The sequence below is a fragment of the Larimichthys crocea genome, chromosome III, assembly GCF_000972845.2.
Source record: "Larimichthys crocea isolate SSNF chromosome III, L_crocea_2.0, whole genome shotgun sequence".
NCBI classification, from domain to species: domain Eukaryota; kingdom Metazoa; phylum Chordata; class Actinopteri; family Sciaenidae; genus Larimichthys; species Larimichthys crocea.
This window is the reverse complement of record NC_040013.1, coordinates 30,942,022-30,964,378: the sequence shown is the minus strand read 5'-3', so window position 1 is coordinate 30,964,378 and position 22,357 is coordinate 30,942,022. Positions and strand designations below refer to the sequence as shown.

General features: G+C 39.2%; 1 protein-coding gene across 5 annotated transcripts in view; it reads right to left on the bottom strand.

Moving 5' to 3' along the window:
• Positions 1-22,357, bottom strand: part of ccser1 (coiled-coil serine-rich protein 1) — a 111,920-nt gene that overhangs the window by 52,919 nt on the left and 36,644 nt on the right. For all 5 annotated transcript variants that reach the window (XM_019259909.2, XM_019259910.2, XM_019259908.2 and 2 more), the window contains exons 7-10: positions 21,072-21,246; positions 16,028-16,105; positions 5,359-5,436; positions 512-592 (exon numbers count right to left, since the gene is read on the bottom strand). In XM_019259909.2, the coding sequence (XP_019115454.1) occupies positions 512-592; positions 5,359-5,436; positions 16,028-16,105; positions 21,072-21,246 (412 nt within the window). The remainder of the gene's footprint in view (positions 1-511; positions 593-5,358; positions 5,437-16,027; positions 16,106-21,071; positions 21,247-22,357) is intronic.

Below are 22,357 nucleotides of genomic sequence, written 5' to 3'. Positions count from 1 at the left end.
CATACTGTCAGCCTCTAGTAAAGCCAAAGAGGCCATGTCAACTGAGGGCGTTAGGCAGGCAGGTAGGATAGAGCACAGCACCCTCTCTAAGCACTGTGGGAATTGGGGGAGGAGCATGTAGTGTACTATAATATGAATGTCACTGCAGTACTACATCTTTAGAAAGAGTAAGATGGATTAGAGCTTTGGCTAAACATGAAACGATTCTTTTAAAGACGTGGGAAAGAAAAGAAAGAAGGGTAGAGGGATGGCGGCTATGGCTCAGCATAAAATGCATTACCACAGATATGATAACAAAGATAAAGATAGAGCAGGAAGGAGCTTACAATCAAGATTTTTGTTATAACTGAGCTTCATTCAGTGATATGTTATCTTATAGATTCAGGCGTTCTTACATAAAGCACATTTTCAGTGCTCAAATGTTGCACAATGCATCATTTGTGTCTGACGGGCGGGTGAAAGAGAGAGAGAGTGTGTGTGTGTGTGTGTGTGTGGTCTGTGTCTGTCTCACCTCTGGCCCCACGTGTTCTGTCTGTGTTGTGCGGTCTGTCGTTTGGCAGTCTTTCATCTTCAGGGCAGCTTTGGCACTCTCCTGCATACAAAACAATCAGACACCCATCAGCTGTGTACAGAATATCATAAAGAACTAACATCAAATATGAATAAATAAAAACAAATAAATGCTCCCCTAGCAGACGTATACCTTGCCTCCACTCACAAAACCTAGCAACAACCCTGCAACAACCTCAACAAACTCAAATCCCTTTTCTTCCTCTCAGTCGCTTCTCCTGGAAATCAAGAGGTCATAAAACTGGGCTGAATTGCGGACAAACTTTTTCTACAGCCAAATACTGGAGCAGGGACTATCCACAGAGTGCACCAGTAGAGAAGAATTCATAAAAAGTGACAGCTACTGCTGGCTGGCCTGCTAGAAAGGTCCTTCTAGGAGATAATTAATAGGTTTCTTCTGGCAGATTTACAGACGGAGGTGTAGAGAGAAAAGCACCAGCCCTGGCCTTCAAAATACAGCACTTTTACCTTGACCAGAAACCTGTGTTACCTTTATGTGATTATTTTCAAAATACAGGTAGCAAGTCCTCTGACTGAGAGGAACCCGGCACTATTTTCACCGGGAGCATTTTATGACGATGTCACTAATCATTCTGTCATGCCTGCCCTACACTGCTCATCGGTGTGGGAACAGAACGAGTTCAAAGTTGCAGTAGCTATGAAATATTGAGAAATTCATTAACCTTGATTAAAATTTATCAACCACATTAGGACAAGATACACGATAGGTTAATGGTAAGGGGAATGAGAGAAAGTTAATTTCTGATATGGGGCTGAACCTAAATATATACTGTCCTGTTCAAATCCAGCAGAAGCAAGCAGACAGACGGACTTAAAATCTGTTTTCATTAGTCATGCCCATGCCTACATGAAAAGCAAGAAAGGCTTTCTTCACCTAAATGTTGCAGTTGGAGCATGGTCCTTCAACAAAGTGCACCAGCAGAGAGAGGAGAAAACTCATAAAAAGTGACAGCTAGTGATGGCCAGCCAGCTAGCAGGTCCTTCTAGGAGATAATTAATAGGTTTTCACTGGCAGATTTACAGACGGAGGCAGAGTGAGCAGAGCGTTGGCTATGAGCTGCCCTTTCCTGCACTTTAACTTAGCTGCGGCAGGCATGGTATCCCTTTTAGTCTCTCATACAGATACATCGACGCCCTCACAAATGATCACAAGCACAAGACGGCCCCATAAATGCACAACTTTATAAATCTGAAGCAGTGACAGGAATGACCTTTGTTCCAAGGGCATATGGTGCAGATAAAAAATAAGGTCAGACTGGGGCTGCAGCAAGGATACAGGCTGGTATAGGATAATTAATCGATACACACACAGAGAGATAGAAAGATAGATATGGGCAGACTTTTGCTCATAAAAGCACACTACTGTACTGCATGTCTGGAAATCAAATCCAGCAGGAGGCAGAACATCCTTGTCAGACAGAAATGCCAAACAGATGAACACGGACACACACAGGCACAAACACACACATTCATCTGTGTGTGTTTGTGCAGGCACAGGCAATTGTAGGCCCTAAAGACTGATTGATGAATCCATGTGCGATGTGGGGGGAAAAAAAACATTTGGCGGCTTCAACATGTCACCATATGGAAGGAAGAGTGACAGAGAACACGAAACAATATGTGGTAATGGGAGAAAAGAAAGAAAAGAAGAAGTGAAAAGAATTAGAAAAAGACACAAAGTAAGTCGAGGCAGGTGTTCAAACTGCATCCAGATTTAGAGACGTAAAGGATGAGTCAGATAATATTTTCACCTTTTTTGTTACTATCGACCAAAACCAATAATGGTTTGTTTGTGCTGCCTAAAACATATTCCCTATATTATTTATTTAAATGACATGTCCCTTTATTACAATGGAAATGAGAACTGCAGTTTATTTTGATTAGAGCTCACCTACACTGCCCCGCTGCTGTAAATACTCACTTCTGCCCCAAATCTGTAGCTGGAAATAGCTCCTAACAAATGTACTATTTACTCCTGATTTGCTTAAGAACTACAGTGCCTTGCTGTTTTAGGACAATTCTCCTCTTGTTCAAATGAAACTATTTATTTGTGACCTGCCAGTAGGAATGAACAGGTTTGGGGCTGAGAGCCACGGGTATTTGGGGAGCTCAAAAAGTATTTAGGGATAGACTAGTGTATTGTTGGCTTTCACTTTATTTCACTGGACTTATTGACAAAAAGAAAAGTCCCAGCCTTATCCTCTAAGCTGTCTACAGCAAGTTCAAATGTTAGGTTAAAGTGCTAATGTGTAGGACTCAGTGGCATCTGGTGGTGTAGTGACTGATTGCAACCCCTATGCCTCACTCTATCCTTCCTAGTGTGAAGGAGTGTTTAGTTTGTCCTTTCTTCTATTGCAGAAATGTGGCAGTTCAACACAGCTCATTATATGAACTAATACAATTATACATATGATGTTCCATTTCTGCCATATTATGTAGATTATAATCCCTTAAATCTTACACACTGGACTTCGAAAAGGTATGTTAGCAAGACCAAGGAGGTTTTAATTGACACCACCTGTGTCTAGTCCACAAATGTGAGGCTAGGGAAGTTATGCAGATTATTTTCAGATCTAAACAATGGCCTGTAGGCTACTACTTGGTGTTTATATGTTTGAGATACACTAAGCACCCACTTTATTAGGCACACCTGTAAAATCTGACGAAGTCCAACAGCTCGGCCATAAACTCTAAAAAACATTAGATTGCATAATGCTTTGCAGGTGTGCCTAATTAAGTAGCTACTTCATGTATTTTGTACAGATAAACATCAAGTAGTAGCCTGTGGACTGTTGACTATCTAGTATTTTTTGTGTTACTTTTCTGTTTTCTATCTCAAAGACGGACCGAAAGAGATTTAGAGAGACTAAATGCTTGAAATAGACAGTCAGCGAATGTGCGTGCTGCCCTGGGGATGTGTTTGACAGTCCTTGGATCGGACTGATGAAGAATTACCAATATAAACACAGCTATGGTGCTACTTTGTGTTATTAATCAGTTGTTTTCTGCACCAGCCTAAGAACATATCACAGCTAAAAATATAAGATGTAGCAGGCAAATTAATCAACCTGATCCACTGAAGACAAAAAAAAAAACACTTCTTCTAATTGGCTAAAATAAAATGATAATTAACTCTAAAATTCATTATAAACTATTACAGGCTGCTGTGTATATTTATTACAAATAGAACTAACTAACTAACAAGGAAAGATTTACTGCTATTAAAAATGTGTACAAGTACAAGAGAAATGCTCCGGGTCTGAGTAGTGGGTAACTCCAGACACACGTGTGTTTTGAGGAAACTGTAGCTGAGCATGCATGAGCGGCCATTAATGTCCTCATTATTTTTTTGGTATTAACTCCACATTACATGCACACAGTGCTGAATTTAGCCCACATAGAAAGAGGAGAGAGGAGGACAGGTGCTGCTGACAGGAAAAGAGAGAGGAGTGTTATCACAGTCAAAAAGAGGACAAGAGACGATAGAAGAGGAGTGAGAAAAATGAGATACAAGTGCCAGAAAGTGATCAAACAAACAGATGCCAAATGAGACTCAAGTCAGTGGGTTGGACTGGCATCTCTCACAAAAGCGCTTTAACACTGGCACATTATGCTGCTAAAGCCTGGAATAATGTCTGCATTACATTGCTTTGATAGAACAGGTGACAAATTACAGACTTGTAGATGACAAACGGTAAAAAATGACGCCGTATGGAGCGTTTATGCTGATGATCCAACAATCAAGCTCCCGAAAGAGTGGGGAGGGGGGGAACACGGACGTCACTAAATATTTTGCATATAAATTACCGCATTTCATGATTATAATTTGGTTGTTCAAAATGTCCACCCATTGAAAATGGCTTGTGCGCTTCCAATCCTTGTGTACAGGGACAAATTTGTGAACACATTATACTTCTGTCTTGGCTCCACTGGACTCCAAATAATTCTGCTATTACATTTAGCTGGCGGGAACAAGCAGTTTACATTAACAAAGATGGAAAAGATGGGCTTTCTGGTGCCACGCCATTTGATACTGATGGTGTGACTCTGAGCCAACTATAACGCCATTCTCACATTCATTTCCTCTCTCTTTCTGCGGTCAATCTTTCCTGTCACTTTGCCCTCTGCTGTATGTAGTCTCACATAACAGAACATCATACGAGGAAAGAAAACTGTTTTGCTAATTCATTAACAAAAGTGAAACTTTCTTTTCTTTGAGATGTATTCAACATTTCCGAAAAAAATTAGGGATTTTTCTTTAATGCTTAAAAGGGGAATGAAAGGAAATGTGCTTCAAAAGGCAATAAGTCTTTTATACCCATTAAACAAATAATTTAAAAGCATTCAAGCTATTTTAATTATTAATTCCAAAGTTTAGAAAAACAGAGACCAAGAGAAAGAAATTGTGACAGAGATAAAATTAGATGAGCGAACCCATTTATTTCTCAGCTCATCTGAGAGGATGAGCTGCTTTTTTTTTTATTAGTTACAAAAACCTTACAGCATTTTTTAAAAATAGTTTTGCTTTGCTGGATTCGATTATATTTCCCATAACTGCATATACTGTACACATATCAGTGAATGATCATCAGTACGTCACAACGCTATCCCTTAAAAAAGTGAATTTGGTATTTTAATAAGTATCAAAATGTTTCTGCAAACATGGTGCAAAGAGGAAGCCAGAAATGAAGACAAAAATGCTTCACATTCATATTCGAACACAGCCCTGTCTGTTATCATGTATATTTGCTGGATAGTGGATCTTACCAGTTCACCCTGGAGTCTGAGAATCAGCTCATCTTTCTCTCTCAGTTGTTGCAGCAAGGCCTCCTCTCTGCCGGGATCCTAAACACAAGCAAGAAGAAGCCATGTTACACAATACTTTGGATATTGGGGACAGCGGTGATTTATCCAAGGGATTCCCGCAAAAGCAATACATAGCACCAAAGAGAATGGCAACATACAAAGGGGTGTGTGTGTGTGATTCTCTGGTGTCCCCATAAATGTTTAAGTGTGTTCGGAAGTGTTTTATGTGCATTTATGAGCGTGTTGGTTGCTGGTATGTGTGTGTGTGTGTGTGTGTGCGTGTGTGCGTGTAATAAAGTTGTCATGTGGCGCATGCTGCAGGACTGTCATCTGCTTTGCTCTCTACATGTCTGTGATAAACTTGGTGCGTCCTATAGTGGAGCCCCAGAGCACACAGCACTTTAGCATGACCTTGTGTTGTCAGGAATGTTACTGTGGGGAAGATGGAGAGGAGCAACAGAGACGGAAGACAGAGGGGAATAACAATCCTAATAAAAATAACTTTATTCTCATGGCACCTTTCAAAATAAACAGTTACAAAGATTAAAATGTGTTTGATGTTTATGTTGTTTGTCTCATTTATGCACTGCGCAAATTAAGTGCCTCAAGTCAAATTATTTGACATGTGTTGTGTTTAAAAGTTACTGAAGTGAAAAACAGAAAAGGAAAAAAAAAATAAATTAACTTAGCCCAGTCATTTTTAAAACCGTGGCTGTCAAACAGCCAAGAGGGAAGCTGTTAGAGGATCTCACCAGCTCACAGGGAGGTCGAAAATCAGGAATCTAGCTGAGCTCCAGATGAAGCAGTTTTTATTAAAATATTCAACTTAATTCGAAAAAACGGACAGGTGGATAAAATGTGGACAGCGATCGAAACAGTGAGAAGGAGAGATGGAAAAAGGAAAAAGACAGACAGACAGACAGACAGACAGACAGTCTTCAAGGACATAAAAGCAGGAAAGAAAAAAGGGGGCGAGATAACAGGAGGAAAATGAGGGGGGTGGGGGTGAACGAGAGGAAAGGGGGACAGTGATAGAGAGAAGGAGAGGACGGAGAGGGCCTGAGGCTGAGCATGATGGTCTGAGACCGTGGGGAGCCATCTAGCTAAAGGACAGACAGACAGAGTCAGAGGGAGACCACAGGGATCCATATAGCTACAACGCAGTCCTTAAAATGACCTCTCTGATGCAAATACAGACAGCTAGCTGGACATCAATATTCAGAAGTGAAAAAATGAAACTGTACACGAGTTTGTTATATCATGATTGTAATGATGTCCATAAATAACTAAAAAGAAATTAATAAAAAAGATAAATCATAGATAAAAAGAGCTGAAGAAAAGGGGTTACAGTGGCTGCATGATAAAGGCACTTGTTGAGTGTGGTGGGAGGCTGATTCAGTTCACAGTGAAGTATAGCGAAGTGTGTTTTCAGAGTCTTGATTGAATGGAAAAGCGAAAAAAGAGAATTCAACAAGCAGTACATTTTTTTAATCGAACTGGTTGATTTTCTTCTGAACCTCCGTGGTATTGAGGTCTGGATCTCTGAGGCTGTGAGTGTTTAAACTGTGAATGTCAATGAAACAGGATAAAACAGGACTTCTGAAAGGTTCACAAAATTAAATTCAAGATTTTTAATGCCACATATAATTCAAATGAATACCTGCTAATGTATAAAAGTATGATGGAAAATGATCCTAATGACAATATGACCTGGAATGATTTATTTTTATTATATCACGTTTTTTCAGCACAATAATTCCTAATGATTTCATGAATTTAATTAATACGACCTAGACCCAGATAAGCAACAAAAAAATGGAAAGATTGACTAACTGATCATAAAAAAAAAAGATTAATTAAGTAATTGGGTTAAAATCAACATTTCCCTATTGAGACTATGAACTTCCAAGCTTAGAGGCTCCCAAACTTTTCAAGGCCAAGGCTTTAAAATCCCATGTATAATTATTTTTATAGATTTTGTGTAATTATTTTAAATTAGACTTCATAATAATATTATTTGACTTTTTTTCCCTTATCATTCATTTTTATTTTCACATTTACTCATCATCCCTGGAGCCCCCAGCCCACATTTTGAAAAACACTGTCCTAGCTAGCAGTACTGACAGTGCATGCTGGTGGAGTGGCGATGCTGACTGACACTCCACAAAAAAGGGAGTGAACAGCCTCAATCCACTGTCACAACAATTCAACTTTTACTTTATAGGTGTATAATGTTCCCTGACAGCCCACAAACATTTGTATAACGAACATCACTGCCTACAGCAGGCAAGAGGAAAAGTTTTTATTAAATAAATTTAAGACTTTATAAGGCCTGACAATCCAATGCTTCTTTGTTTTATGCAAAGCACTTTAACTTTTTCTTTTGTTGGTGAAGGATGTTATACAAGATACCCTGTAATGCCTACTTTCTTACCTGGTCAGTGTATGATATGGACTTTCACTTTGATATTATCAGTCTCAGAAAGTTAAAGACACGTAGCCCGCCTAGTTTGACATTGGAAACGTGTGTGTGTGTGTGTTCAACCATCAGAAAAATATTTGCGTTGGAGCATTTCTGTGCCCTAAAACTGTTTCTGAGAAAGTCCGGTATTCTCACAATCATACCAATAAACACTTTCCATCCTAGCTTGACAGCTAAAGAGGCGGTGGCCATGTTTCACTATTACAGGAATAATAAAAGCCAATATACTAAACATCTGCAAGTGTCTCACAAAGTTTTGATGGGTTTTGTTTTCTGGCTTCCTCATTTTACAGGTCTAATTGATGTCTGGAGGCTTTACATGGGCGGAAGATAATGGTCAAGGAGGACAAAGCTAAAAGCTTCTCTAAGTGCTTCCATGGTGATAAAACCAATAAAAGAATACCTTTTCCACTCAGAAAGAGAAAACAATTAACAAAAACAAAACCCAGTGGTACTGAATCTGAATTGACTCGGTTTACCTGGCCTTACAGGGGAGATACCGGCATTTTTCCTATTGCCAGAACACACATACAAACACAAACTGACAGCACAAAAATTACTAACATGAAATTTGGATGGGACTGAAAAACACTAACATGCTGTGACAATTACTACATTAGTCAGCCTCTAAAATTAATCTCGCCCGAATAGGACTTAAGGCTGTTCTAAATGAGCTGTCTGGCTCCAACCGCACAGTGTGTCGGCTTCTGAGCCGTGTGTGTACGTATGACACTGCATGCAAGTAGTTGTGTTTAAAACGTTCAGAACAGGCTTATGGCTAAATCCATGCGGACTTTATTGACTTATATGGTTTGTTTTAGGGTCAGATGAGAACTTAGATGAGAGTAGAAAAAGCAAGACAGTGAAAGAGCTCGGTATGTGAGCTGTGAGAGGAATACAAAAGAAGAAGAAAGAGCGAGCGATAATGTGCTTCATCGAGGCCATGCAGAGTTCAATGACAAGAGACCGGACGTGCTCAACTGACCTCAATGTTATGACCTACAATTAAAAGAAAACGTGTACTCGCCTAGCCCTGCTGCCACTTGGCTCAAATACCCACTGCTAAGCAGACCTACAATGTGCAAACCTACAAAAATCATTTAAACAGAAGAAAACACTGACAAACCTTAACTCATAAACTTTACTGTTGAAAAAAGCAGCCCAATGAGCATTAAGTCACCCATCAAGTGGCATTTCAACCACTTTTTCTAATGTGATTGGAATGGCCTCAGAGAGGATAAATCTGATCAAAATCAGTGAAGTGCATCCACTTTATGTGATTTTGTATAGAGGTTAAGGCCACTCTATGCTTGCAATCAGCTGCAAGTTGAAGAGGGTAGGCATTCCCCTAGTTAGAAGAAATTACCTAATTTGGTTTTTGTTTTTGAGAAACAAATTTAGATTTTATTTCCATGCAGTTTTTCTTAAATGTGTTTAATAAATTCCAATTCTTTGAAATTGGGGAATGGGATGCAGGAATAACACATTGTCCTTGTAGTTTTTATACCATTCTGCCAACACCAATTGATAATTTTATCACTTCATAACCACAAGTGGTTGTTACTGGAAGGGTTTGAAGGAATGTAAAATGGTTTAATCAAGTGAGTGTCACAAGATTTTTAAGACACCAGCATACCACATCTGGCCATGACAGTGCCTCCTCAACAACTTCACTCCTGGGGATGAAAACACACAAAGGAGTCTGAAGCTGTTGGCAATAACAATATAAAACTAACCAAAAAGGGGAAACAATAAGGGCTGATCTGAAAAGATGATATTAGTGCTATTTCAACTGCACAATTACATTTTTATGTAGCCAGACAGGCAACAATTCTTTGTTAAAAGAAAAGCCCGTGTAGTAGCGGTATAGAGTCCAGGTAAATCACAAATGTACTGTAGGCAGAGACCATGCAGCACTTCATATGCGATCACATCACATCACATCAAGTTCATCGCAAGGCAGTCAAAATAGGTAAGAAACAGTATGATCATTGCCAGTTAGACCCAGTTTAACCAGTTGTTTCTGACATATATTTAATGTCAAATGAATACAAAGATATAATAATTTCTCTCTCTCTTCCTAATACATAAATAAGTCTTCATATGGGTTGATTAGCTCAGTTGGTAGAGCATCCGCCCTATGTATGAAGGCTCAGCAGCGGCCCGGGGTTCAAATCTGACCTGTGGCCCTTTGCTGCATGTCGTTCCCCATCTCTCTCTCTCCCCACATTCCTGTCACTCTTCAGCTGTCTCTGTAAAAATAAAGCTTGAAAAAAAAAAAGGCCAAAAAAAAAAAGTCAAATAAAAGAGCCAATTATTAGAATTACTTGATTTTCACTTTGTTGCTGATGTGTGTTGTTGCTATTGTCCCAAAATGCTGTTGAAAAGAAATAGAGGAACAACTTGCAGCTTGAAAACCAAGAGAGAGAAAAAAAAACTGTGAAAAATGTTTGTTTGAAAGGCGCAACCACTTATAATACCAACTAAAAAGTAATCAATCCTTGGCATTTTACTAGCATTTCCTGCTTTGTACTGGCTTCTTTTTTTATCAGGAGATTGGCACTGAAAAGGGTAATTTTCCAAAAATCTGTCTGATTTTGTCCCATTATCACATTTACTATTTGTGCAAAGCACCTCACTTCTTTGTAATACTAACTGCCAAAATGGCAAACCCTAAAAATAAGTATTAAGTACAAAGAGATGTACTTATATATTTGTATGGACCTGGAGTACAAAAACTTAGTACAAAAAGTGCCAGAATGTAGGCTGCTCAAAAGTAATACAAGTATATAAAATAAAGTATCGAATTCTTAATATTCATGAATGGATTAGACAATCTCACATCCAGCATTAAGTTGCCTACCTGTGGTATAAAATATCTGTTCATGTCTATATCTATCTTTATTTCTGTCTGTTTATCTAATGTATGTCTGCCAGACTGACTATAATTATGATGCTAATGCAAAACTATTTATGTATATTGACAAAAGCAGGCGAGAGAAGATGGTTAAGTGTAAAAAAAACAGAGGAGGTGATGAAAATGATGTGTAATTTGCACATAGAGATAAGGTATTATGCCTTCAAGAATGTACAATAAAAAACTGTGACCTTTGTCACCTGTCTTCCTGAATTAACGCAACTGTCATTCAACACCATGGTAAATGAGGCCAACCTCAGTGGTTCTTAGAGTTTAAATAAAGGTTTGAAATGAAAATCTAATAACCAGGTCGCCCTTTTTCTCTCATGTATGCTCTGATCCTGCAGCTTTGAAAATAAGTTCTGTGCATATTAACAAATATTGTATATATGGCAAGTTATAACTGTGTAAGTACCCGAAATAAACTGAAGGACATCTTGGTGAACTTGCAGCACTCATGTGATGTGGGTGAGGTACTGTTCCAAGGACCTCGAGAAGGCAGTAAAGCCGACATCTCGCACCGAAGCGCTTAGGTAACCTGTCGAATCAGTGCCGTGATATCTAGACTGTTTGAAATACAAAAGAGCTGTCACCTGCCGAGATGTGCTAAAATGTAACAATAGCCGCTTCCTGGAATTATGTGAGGAATTATCACTGATAGACATTAAATATAAGAGGTTATAATAAATACTGTACATCTACTGGATTTCATTAGTTAGAGACAGACACATCAATGATGGTGTAAAAAATGAAATATTAGAGGACCAGAAGCTGGCTGCACAAAGACATGCTTTAACTACGGCTTAGATATAACAAATAGCCAGACTTCAGATATAATTCTTGAGGATTTTATGTAGGATTAATTGTGTTCTGAGTGAATTATAACTCTTTTGCTGCTCAGCCCTATTCATGTTAGCAGAAAATGTATGTCTTCTGAAATACTTTTAATAATACTTCTGATGACATTTTGCTGTGAATATTCAAAACTGAGTGTCGTGGGAGCAAGAAATAATAGATTTCCTTATATATACATTGTTCTAAGGGGTTAAGTCTCTTAAATCTCTTTCTAATCACAACTTATTTCAAAAACATATCTGTTCAGTGTTGAGATATCCCGGGGTGGAGTAGTTAAACGTTTGAAACGTGTGAAACTTTTTGGTCTGCTCTTTTTTAAACAATGATAACAAAGTAAAATTTGACAAGTCTATGACTTTTTAAGATGTTGGCATAATTAATAATTTGAGATATTTAAGGCCCATTCAAATTTCACTATTACTGGATTTGATTTTATCCCAAGAACTCATATCACAGAAACGCTGATATGGAGGAAGTGGAGAGGTTTAACAGAGAATATTAAATTCAGGACAGAAAATCCTGAGAACTCTTTCGATCACCTCTCCCTCTCTTTTGCACAATAGCACACTTCAGTTTGTGACTGTGTGTGTGTGTGTGTGTGTGTGTGTGTGTGTGATAGAGAGAGAGAAACTGGCCATCCTAGCAGTTAGTCAGAAACAGTGTTTGGGGAAAAGGTTATCTGGAATAAGAGCCAAAAAAAGAGACAAAGATGGAGAGAGAGATAGACAGATGAGACAGGCAGTCTGGCAGCTCTGTGCACCTGCTTTTTCTAAAACTGTATTTTCTGCATGTTTGTATGTGTGTTTATTGATTGTCAGGTCGCATGAGTTGGCTTTGTGCAGTCCGTGAGCCCATGAAACGTTTTCCTGCAGATGTGTATCTTTTTAACCCTCTCATACCGTTGCCTCATAGTGCAGGTCTGTAATTATAAATTTGCAGCCATTATAATTATACATTATTAATTTCTAATTATGTGGCATCTGACACAAAGACAAATGTTTCACTATAAAAAGAAATTCCTCACGTGTGCTGAAATAAAAGGCGAATGTACACAAATGTCAATTAACTAGGTCCAAAAGTTGCTGTCTTAGACTTTTTTTTTTTTTAACACAATAGTGTTCTGAATACACCTCTGGCAACCACTCTTGTATGAGGTTTTTACTTCAGTCTTCTAAAATACAGTAGAACACTTTAACTGGGACAAAATCTGGCAAAAATCATGTCATATGCATTGGGTCTAAATTAAACTAGGGCGCACTGTGACACTGCAGCCTCTCAGGTGGCTACCGTAGATTATTTTTACACCCGCAGAGTCGTTTTCTGGAGTGCCAGGACAAATTCTCTTCTCCTCGCCCCTCCCTCAAACCCTCTTTTCTCCCTTCCCTCTTTCTCTACCTCCCTCCTCCTCAAACTCTCCCTTCGCTTTTCCTCTCTCACCTCAGTCCCTTGCACTACTGTATTCCTTTTATCCTTCATTAGTGAGTGACCTAACTTAATGTCAAACTGAATGGATTCCTTTTGAATGCACATCAACCATTGCTTCCACATTTCCCCTTAAGCCTTTTTTCCCCCTCATCACCTCAATTTATCTTAAAGTAGAACAATATCCTATTCTCAGCTTTGAGCTACTGTATTTCCTCATATTCAGCTTATCCTAATGCAATATACCGTCTCCATTTTTATGTTGTTTCTTTTCCTTGCCTTCAGCTCTGTGAAAAAGGTTAGCCTTTTACCTCCCACCTTCTTAGTCAATCTCTCTATACAAACACATTTCTTTTATTCCTCTATCTGTTTCGATTTCTTGCCTAACCTCAATTCCTTTAACTCTTGCTGCTTTCCGTGCGGCTGCCACACCTTCACTCTCTCTCCCTTTAAGAAACAGACAGTGCACTCCTGAAGAGCTGAAGGGAGGTTCAGGAAAATTAGGATGAATCCTCCATCGCTAATTGGAAAAACACCAAACAGTTGTATTCTTACAACTGCCAACTGGTGTAGATCACAGTTTATGAGCACTTGTGTGTCAGCTGGTGCTTGTTCTTCATTCAAAAGTTTGGCATAGAAACATTTTAATAATCTGGTGCATTGTTTTCTTAATATAGAACAAAACAAATAAAAATCATTTTCACATTTTCGTCCACCTCAACCAATGTCCATTGATATATCTCTATTTTTCAGTATGTTGAAACATTTTGCCAGTCTATATGTACTTGGTAGATGTGCATCAGTTCAATAGTGACATACAGGATATGGCCAAAAGCTCCATTTATAACTGAGAAAGTGAACCTTGTTTTTTATTACAGACACTATATGTGTTCCCAAAGTCAGAAATGGATCTCCAGGTTAATTTCAACCCAGTTTGTGTATGACTGCAATATCTGACAACCTTCCAACCTTTAGATCTGACTGCATATACTGGATTATTGCATGTATTTGTCTTGTTTTGTATATATTGGTGTTTATATTTGAGGTTTGGACTGTTTAATCAGACATGTGCCAGTTGTCTCCCTTCCCTTTCTGTCCATCTGTACATTCCTTCATAAGAGAGTTTGAGCCAGAGCTGAGCAGTCTTCAAGCTGTGTCCCACCCTGCATTTTTAATTTTTCCTTATCATCCAGCTGCCACTGATACTCCATGTAGGTCAATAAAGAGGGCACACACATACCTTCTCTCACGCACACACACACACACACACAGACAAACACAAATAAATGCGTACCAAACTAAGACACAGTGACAAATTAGCAACAAAAAATACTGTACCAAACTAAGACACAGTGACAAATTAGCAACAAAAAATACTGTGTAGCCTTATGTAAAAAATACATGCATGCACACACTCGAACACGGCCATGTCTAATATTTGCTGACACTGTGTCAGATACTGCTACCTCCTCTCTCCTCTTATAGTCTAACAAGAACTCTGCTGCCACCCAACTAAATCCCAGAGGAAAGCTTGACAAACGCCCTCCCTTGGTAAACTTAAACCCTGCTCACAAGCACGCACTTGAGCACTCACACGCTCCCTACGGAGATTAATAAATCTCATTTAGATGGCACAGCTCTGATGGACTAGGTTGACAGAGGGGGTCTGGGGCCTGTCCAGGCAAGCACAGCACTTTGCCCCTCTCAAAGTGAATTTATCCCCACCTCCCTCGCTTTTTGTCACTCTTTTAGCAACTGTCTCATTTGCATCTCCCTCTGCTTATTCCTCCCGGCCTTGGTCCTCTCCGTTCTTGCTATTTGATCTCTTTACGATTCATCACAAGCTTGTGTGGAAGAAAAAAAAGGCTGTTAATTGTTTTGATAAGGGTAAAACTGAAGGAGACACAGGGATCAAAGGAAGACTCAGATTTATATTTATGATCACAGACAGGCTGCTGTGTTCTTTTAATTGAACTAGCTCGCTCAGTGTAGTCGAGGGTTGTGTAACTGAATGTTGCCCAGTGTATAGTTTGATCTGTGGCACAACAACAGAGCTCCGAAAACAAACTGTACCTAGATGAAATGATTGCTTAAACTGTATTTCACTGTAAGATTTGAAGCTGTGAATTTGTATTAATCTTTTACGATGTGTTACACGTTTTTAATCAGCGCTTCTGCGCAGCCGGACCTGTAACTTTTACTGTATGCTCACGTCGCACAGATTAATCAACCAGCCATGTCATGGCAGCTCACACTGAACATAAACACAGAACCTCTCCAGTCAGTTTTATCTATTGGTAGTTCCAAATAACTCCTCAACAATGCTGCCAAAGGGAGAGGTAGATGCATTCCTTCGTGCATTTTTACCATGAATGCAAAGTCGGAAAATAAAAACAAATAAGGAGTCGCAGATGGCTGGAAGATGCAGACAATATGGTGCCTGTTCTGCAGCGGAGTACAGTTTTATACCACAGCAGTCTCAAGACGACAGTTTCAGCCACAGCATTTAAAATACTACTGCAATAAGACGAAAACAAGCTCGCTAAAGTTTAGAACTTTATCTTCTGACAGCGGCCATGTGAGAAAGCCGACCGCAGAACCTGTTAAACTGCAAGAAACCTTCTGATATGCCAGATATTCACCTGAGCCGGATCATTGAAGACAAAGAGGCGTCATGACCCTCCTCAAACTGCATGTCAAATGATGTGGCAGAAATTCAGCCCGATTCTAAAATTACTCAGGGGCGACCAATTGAGGGCTGTAATCACGTTTAATAGTGTCTGCCTGGCTTTAATCATGGATTCACTTGAGAGACTTGACAGTAAACTTGTTAACAGATGGCAATGATATTTGGTTGAAAGTTGGTCCCAGCCACTCACCCACTCAAATACAAACACACAAATTCAGTATTGTTCATACACATGAAGTCACATAAAATGGTCTACTTGGTCTACCTTGAATGGAAGGGACTTCTCACTGCAGGGGCTTATGGGAAGAGACTGGAGGCTGCTGGCTGGACTCGTTTCTGTGCTCTGCAGAAGACAAAAACATAAATATACAAGAATAACATTGAGGTGAGTGAGGTTTGTGATATACATTGTAAGTACTGCTGATAAGCTAGTGATGAACACATAATGATTATTACAGTCTCACTTAATATTCATCTTTCTGTAATCAAATTAAGGCATCTGTGAGTATTTTAGCTTTTAATTCTCGCAACTCAATTTTGTTGTTTAGCAATATTGACAAAAACATTACAAACACAAGTCTGACTATTCGTTCAATAAGAGAAATAAATGAGGTATAATAGACTTGTTCAGTGAAGATAGGTGCTCACTTAAACAGCAGCATCCGAAACCTTGTAGTAGTTTTTCTTTTCTTTTTTCTTTTTTACAGAATATCTGCAAGGCAATATTACATGGAGTCTCTTAATCCAAGTTTGAAGCACCTCTGGTTCAATAAAAATGTAGGATAATTGCTTTCAGAAAACCAATGTTAGTATAAAAACAATTCCACCTTGTAACATCTCAGTTGGTTTCTTACTCTGTGATTTCTAAAGCCAGCTGTGATCACACACATTTTGGCCCAACACAGGTGGCTAGTCTGCAGAGAGCATGGGCAGCGTGAGGGAAATCTCACACACAGCTGTATACAGGTCATACGTTAATGTGATAAAGGGTACAAGAACACGGAGGCAGTCCTTAAAAAGAGCAGACGGTGGTCTAAATGTCACCTGTGAGCGCTCATGATAGCACAGATGGGAACGCGGGAATAGATTAAGTCATATCTTCAGCCAGGACTGCTGATATTGATGTAATAATGCATGGTGAGGACATGACAGCACACACAAGGAGGATATGACAAGATAAATGATAAAGACATGAGAGGGAGCAGGAAGAGGTAAAACTGAAGTATGAGCTAACTACGTGTTCCCCACACTTGGGTCTTCGGATAAGGTCTATTTCTTGCCATCTGCTGCCCTCTTGCAGATTTATATGCAAGCCAGTGCCTCTGTCATTTGAGAGATATATGACCATACTTACAATCAAGACACCTTAAAGGGTGCTTTTTAGGATAAATCTTGATTGATTGTGTGTGTTTTTGGCCTACTTTCAGGGTTCTGAAGGTAGCTCTGATAAACAACAGAGCCCAAATCTTTGCACAGCATAAACTTGATGCTTTATTGGTTTGGCTGACCTTTTAAAGAAGCATACCTCCCTATCAGAATTATAGGTGTGCTATGGCGTCAGGCCCTTAATGTGTCATCAGTGATCAATGCCCTTTCTTATGTAGAGAGACAAGCGCACACTCAGTGACACCCAAAAGCACGCTCTCTCTTTCTCCTTTCTCTTGAACACGTACACATTCTCTTTAAGGTCACCCCTGTCCCACAGGCCTTAACACACAACTGTCCCCACAATTAGATGTGGTTCAGTAAAAAGCCTTTTCAGATTTAAGAATGGGCAAAGCTGCCTGGGAGCTCTGGATTTAATGACTTGCACTACCCAGAAGCTAAATGTCTAAAGATGATGAATGGCCTAAGAAAGGAAAGCAGGTTTTGTAGTTTGATACACCCCTTTAATCACATTCACACATCAGTTAAGTCAAGACATGAAAACCTTCAAATAACTCAAGGTGCATTGTCTTACTGACATTTGGCATTTTATCAGAAGGAAACACCATTAGCAACATACTGCCATGCAATGCAGTGAGTTCTTTGGCAAACAATGGCTGACTGCTTTGAATTTTAAATACCGACTCTGGTTTGGTATTGCTGAGGTTTTTTCTTTAACCCTGGGCATCAGGAGTACTTGTGTTAAACTAAAATTGCAAAAACAAAAAACTTAGTGAGTTGAGTTTAACTTTAATTGATGTTGATGTTCAGCGTATATGCACAAAAGACAATGAACGCCACTGCCTGAAATGTAATGAAGAACATAAATTTAAACCACATTTCACTTTATATCCACATTTTCCTTTGTAGGCTGCTAAGTTGGTGGAGGCAGGAAGAATAAGCTGCTGCCACAACTCAAGCAGCTGCCTTGGGGTAAGAGTCACTGGGACAGACAGAGAGGTTGCAGAGGCAGAAGCTAACTGTGCCTGGCTGTACATGTGTGAATATTACACAACCATATCCACAAAGACTGTGTGTATTCTATAACAAATGGGACCCCGTCACAGCTTTGCTAGAATCCATGGCTGACATTGACAAATGAGGGTCATTGCCTTAGCCAACATGAATGCACACATGGACAGTGGCATTTTAGAAACATTCTTCAGTGCAACCAACAGGATAAACTGCTGAAAGACAAATAAATCAAGGATGGATGGAGTCTCTACAGCGAGCTTAAATATGCTGCTAATTTGACAAATATGATGCACACTGACATGGGAAATTATAAGGTGGGTTGTATTAGTCATGCATGTCACATATGTTATTTTCTGAAGTCTTTACTAGAGACAGTAGAGAAAGATGATAGAAAATGGGAGAGAGTTATGCTTCAGTTTCAGTTCAGGGTCATGTTAACCCCCTTAGCTCCCCTGTATAATAATGATAATGTAATTGATTCACTGTTAATGTGCTCTTGCTGACAAATGTTAGGTTTAAAGATACTAGTCCAGCTACATTACAAATCTTTATCCATAAAACTGGATAACATAACTAAACTTATGCCCTCATTTGCTGCCTCAGTTTCTCGCTTTGTTGCCTTTATTTTAGATGGTAACAGCCAGTGACACCAACAACACTCATAAAAGTTCAAATATGGGTAATGTAAAAAGATGGTGACTTTTCTACCAAAACTGTGGCACAATTCTGTTTATTAACTGATGTTATTGTATTTGTTGGAACCCTTTAACAGAATGACAATGTCACTTCTTGGGTTTTACAGATTTTACAGATGATTTGTTTGTTAAAGCATGCTGCCATACACATTATATTTCAAGACTGTGTTTGTTGGCACAGAGTAAAAACAAATAAACGTTGGACTTTTAGACTTAATCGCCTGGCCTCAAATATGCTGCATGAATCATTTATGATCATTCTTGCCTCTTTGAAAGCATCAGCCAGCCTTTTCAGTTGTTTGATGACTGGAGCTGTGCTGTGTTATGTGTGACATATATAACTGACCAGTGACTGACATTAGACAGACAAGAAGAGAAGTGAAGTTAGGGGCTATAAGTTAAGGTAAACAAAAGAAAGAAAAAAACAGAATATTCAGGCTCAATATCAGAAGGTCAAGCAAATAATATGCAAAGCATCCAGACAACACATGCAGAGTCACCCTCCCCTTGCTTCAGAATGGATTACATCCGCTGATGGAAGGTAACAAAATTTGCAAGTAAATGACACAACAGAGCAAGAAAAGAGGCCAAAGTGTCTCCTCTTTCATATTCATGTTCTGCTGCTATGCACTCTTTTACTTGCATTCCCTTTAGTCTCTCCATCACCACTTTAGTTTATGTCTCTCTCCACTAATTATCATTTCATCATTTTCATGTCTCTATCACGTCGGCCCTGGGAGGAGAAAAACAGAGAAATGAAGGGTAAATAGAAAAAGGACAAGAGCCCTACATATGCCTCTGTCGGCTGTAATTCACAGCTAGCTTTGATCTTAGTTTGGAGGTACTAATGGTGGGGTGTTTGGGAAGGTCTGGTCACCCTTTTATATGTCTTTTTGTGTGTTGTATTTGTGAGTGTGGGTCTGTATAATATTCCTGTGTTTGGTCAGTCACCCATGTAGATTACAAGAAAACAACAGCCAGACATTGCTAATGGATGTTCTTTCAGCTCAAAGTTCAGCTTATGGTATGACTAACATCCCTCTTTGGTATGTCATACGCTTTCAAAACATAGAGACAAAGGATGTTAGTGAAAATGGGATGCCAGAATATACACAGCACAACATATTAAGCTCCACCAAGTTCTAGCGAAGCTGTGTGTGGCACTTTACAAAACTTGAACAATTGTTTAGGCCTCAGCCATTTTTCTAGAAAAGACGGTAATTATCATTCTGGCTTGCTGCAGACTGCACTCTAACTAAAACTGGAATTTACATTCAGCAGTTGATTGTATAATCTGTCATTATGACTGAGAATCTGCCCCAAGTCAAGCTTTCTGCAAATTGAATTACCACAAATAAAGCATGCGAATCACATTTACAATTTCATGTTCTTTGAAATAATAAAAAAAAGGAATAAATGATTAAATAATTTAATAAATGAAAAAATGTTCTACAAGTTTAAAAAGCGAGAATATTATTGTGTTGTAAAGCATTGTATTCTGTTTACATTTTGGTGTACAGCAGTACCACTGTCAAAAAGATTACATGACTGCACTGAGAGGCCATCAATATGGTTCCCTGGTTTTTAAACCTTGCGCAGCTACTGTAACGTGTCATTACTTTACTAAATGACTAATCACAGCTAATGGTGTGGATATAATTTTGCTAGTTTTCCGGACTTCCTTCACACTGAGATGGCCTCATGGCCTGAGATAAAACTTTTAGCTTTAAGCAGGCTAAAGCTTTTAAAAGAGTAGAGTGATTCTCTGAAACAGGTGGATTAATGTGTGTGTGCATATAAAGAATATGATGGCAAACACTCAAATAACCCTGGCAGATTCCTTCTCTAAATGCAGAATCTGATTAAATGAACAAAACAAAGTGATTACAGAGACCTTTTAAAGGCGGAAAATACCCACTTTGAGATGATTTCATGGAGATGAAATAGAGCTGTTTAAAGAAGCGAGTGAAGAATTTGTCACTGGAGCACTATACTGTTTTGGTTCCAAATCCCTGTTGTTTGTTATTATTTGCTAACTAAAAATTACCCTAACATGTATAGCTTGGTCAGAGAGAGGAATATCAGTGAATTGAAGCTTGTAGTTGTGTTATTCGTGTACTTATGATAGTTAAAGTCACTATCTTCTGTGTTTATGTCTCAATCTATTTTATATTAAAAAGAGTCTGTACGCTTGTGTCTTCATGCATATCCCACCTCCTGCAGTGTCCGTCTCAGCCTTAAAAGCAGGGTTTTGACAGCAGTGCAGTCCTGCTGCATCAGTCGAAGTGGAAGGGTTTCCAGCCCTGGAGGTAACGGCTCATCTTCCCTCCCCAAACCCAGCCCGGAGCTCCAGTCAGCAGGCAGCAGGCTGGTTGGACGGCTGGGCTCCCTGGAGGAGAGATTTCATGTTAGTACAGTATGAGTCAGTGTGAAAACTTCATCATTGACCTGTCGGCACTGTTCTCCACAGGCAACCAGTGGAATCTTTCAAACACTCTCCGCATTTGTCGTTACCAACTGTGTAGATGATACATTACACAGTACTGTCAAGATATCAGCTGCTTCTGAATATCCATATAGTTTACAGAATACTGTGTGATTAGAACAAATATGGTCTAAAAAGTAGATGGTGATTTGATGCAAACAAGTAAATGATCCCTAATCCTACAGGCTCTAAATAAAAAATAGTGCAAAGCCAAGAGAAAAGAGACAAACAGAAAAACAAAAATAAAGACAAGGAAGAGATTTCTACAGGGGGTGCATGTAGACGGGGTGACAAAAGGTTATATGGAGACCGCCAACATTCAGAGAGCATAGCTGCTGCTTCACATAAGCCCCTGAGGACTCCATTTTAATGAGCGCTCATTTTTGTAATAAGTCTGTTTGAAGATGATTTAAAACCGACAACATGAGGTGATAACATACTCCCACTCAGACAAATTACAAGCACACACACACACACACACGCACTAACGCATTCAAAGATCAAAGACCGTCTTCTAATCCTGAGTCTCACCACCATTATCAACTCAAAAGGATACTTCATTGTCAAGAGCTTTGATTTATGATAGCCCATCGTCTCTGTGATCCTGTTTGTGTCCTTCTCATATTTTTCCCGGAGAATTCTTGATGTAGTGTTTGTATTACTGCATGTCCACAGTTATTCTTCTAAACAACGCTGTGTGTGTGTTTGCGGACGTGGCTGATTGATTGTGTGTATGGGTGTGTGTGTGTGTGTGTGTGTGGAAACACCTTATTCATTAACAAATCTTTCAAAGTGAACCCAGCAGACCTCCTTGCTGTTTGACGGATAGAAAAGATGAAATCTCTCCATCGACCCAGTTCATAAGTCACCATTTGTAGTCTGATTGTTAGCAACCCTCCAAACCAATACGACTCTAGTCCTCTACACAACTGTGACACTTCTGTGGTGGATTTAGACACACATAAAGCAATAGGACGAGATCAACCACAGCACTGTTTAATTAACTTAATTGTCC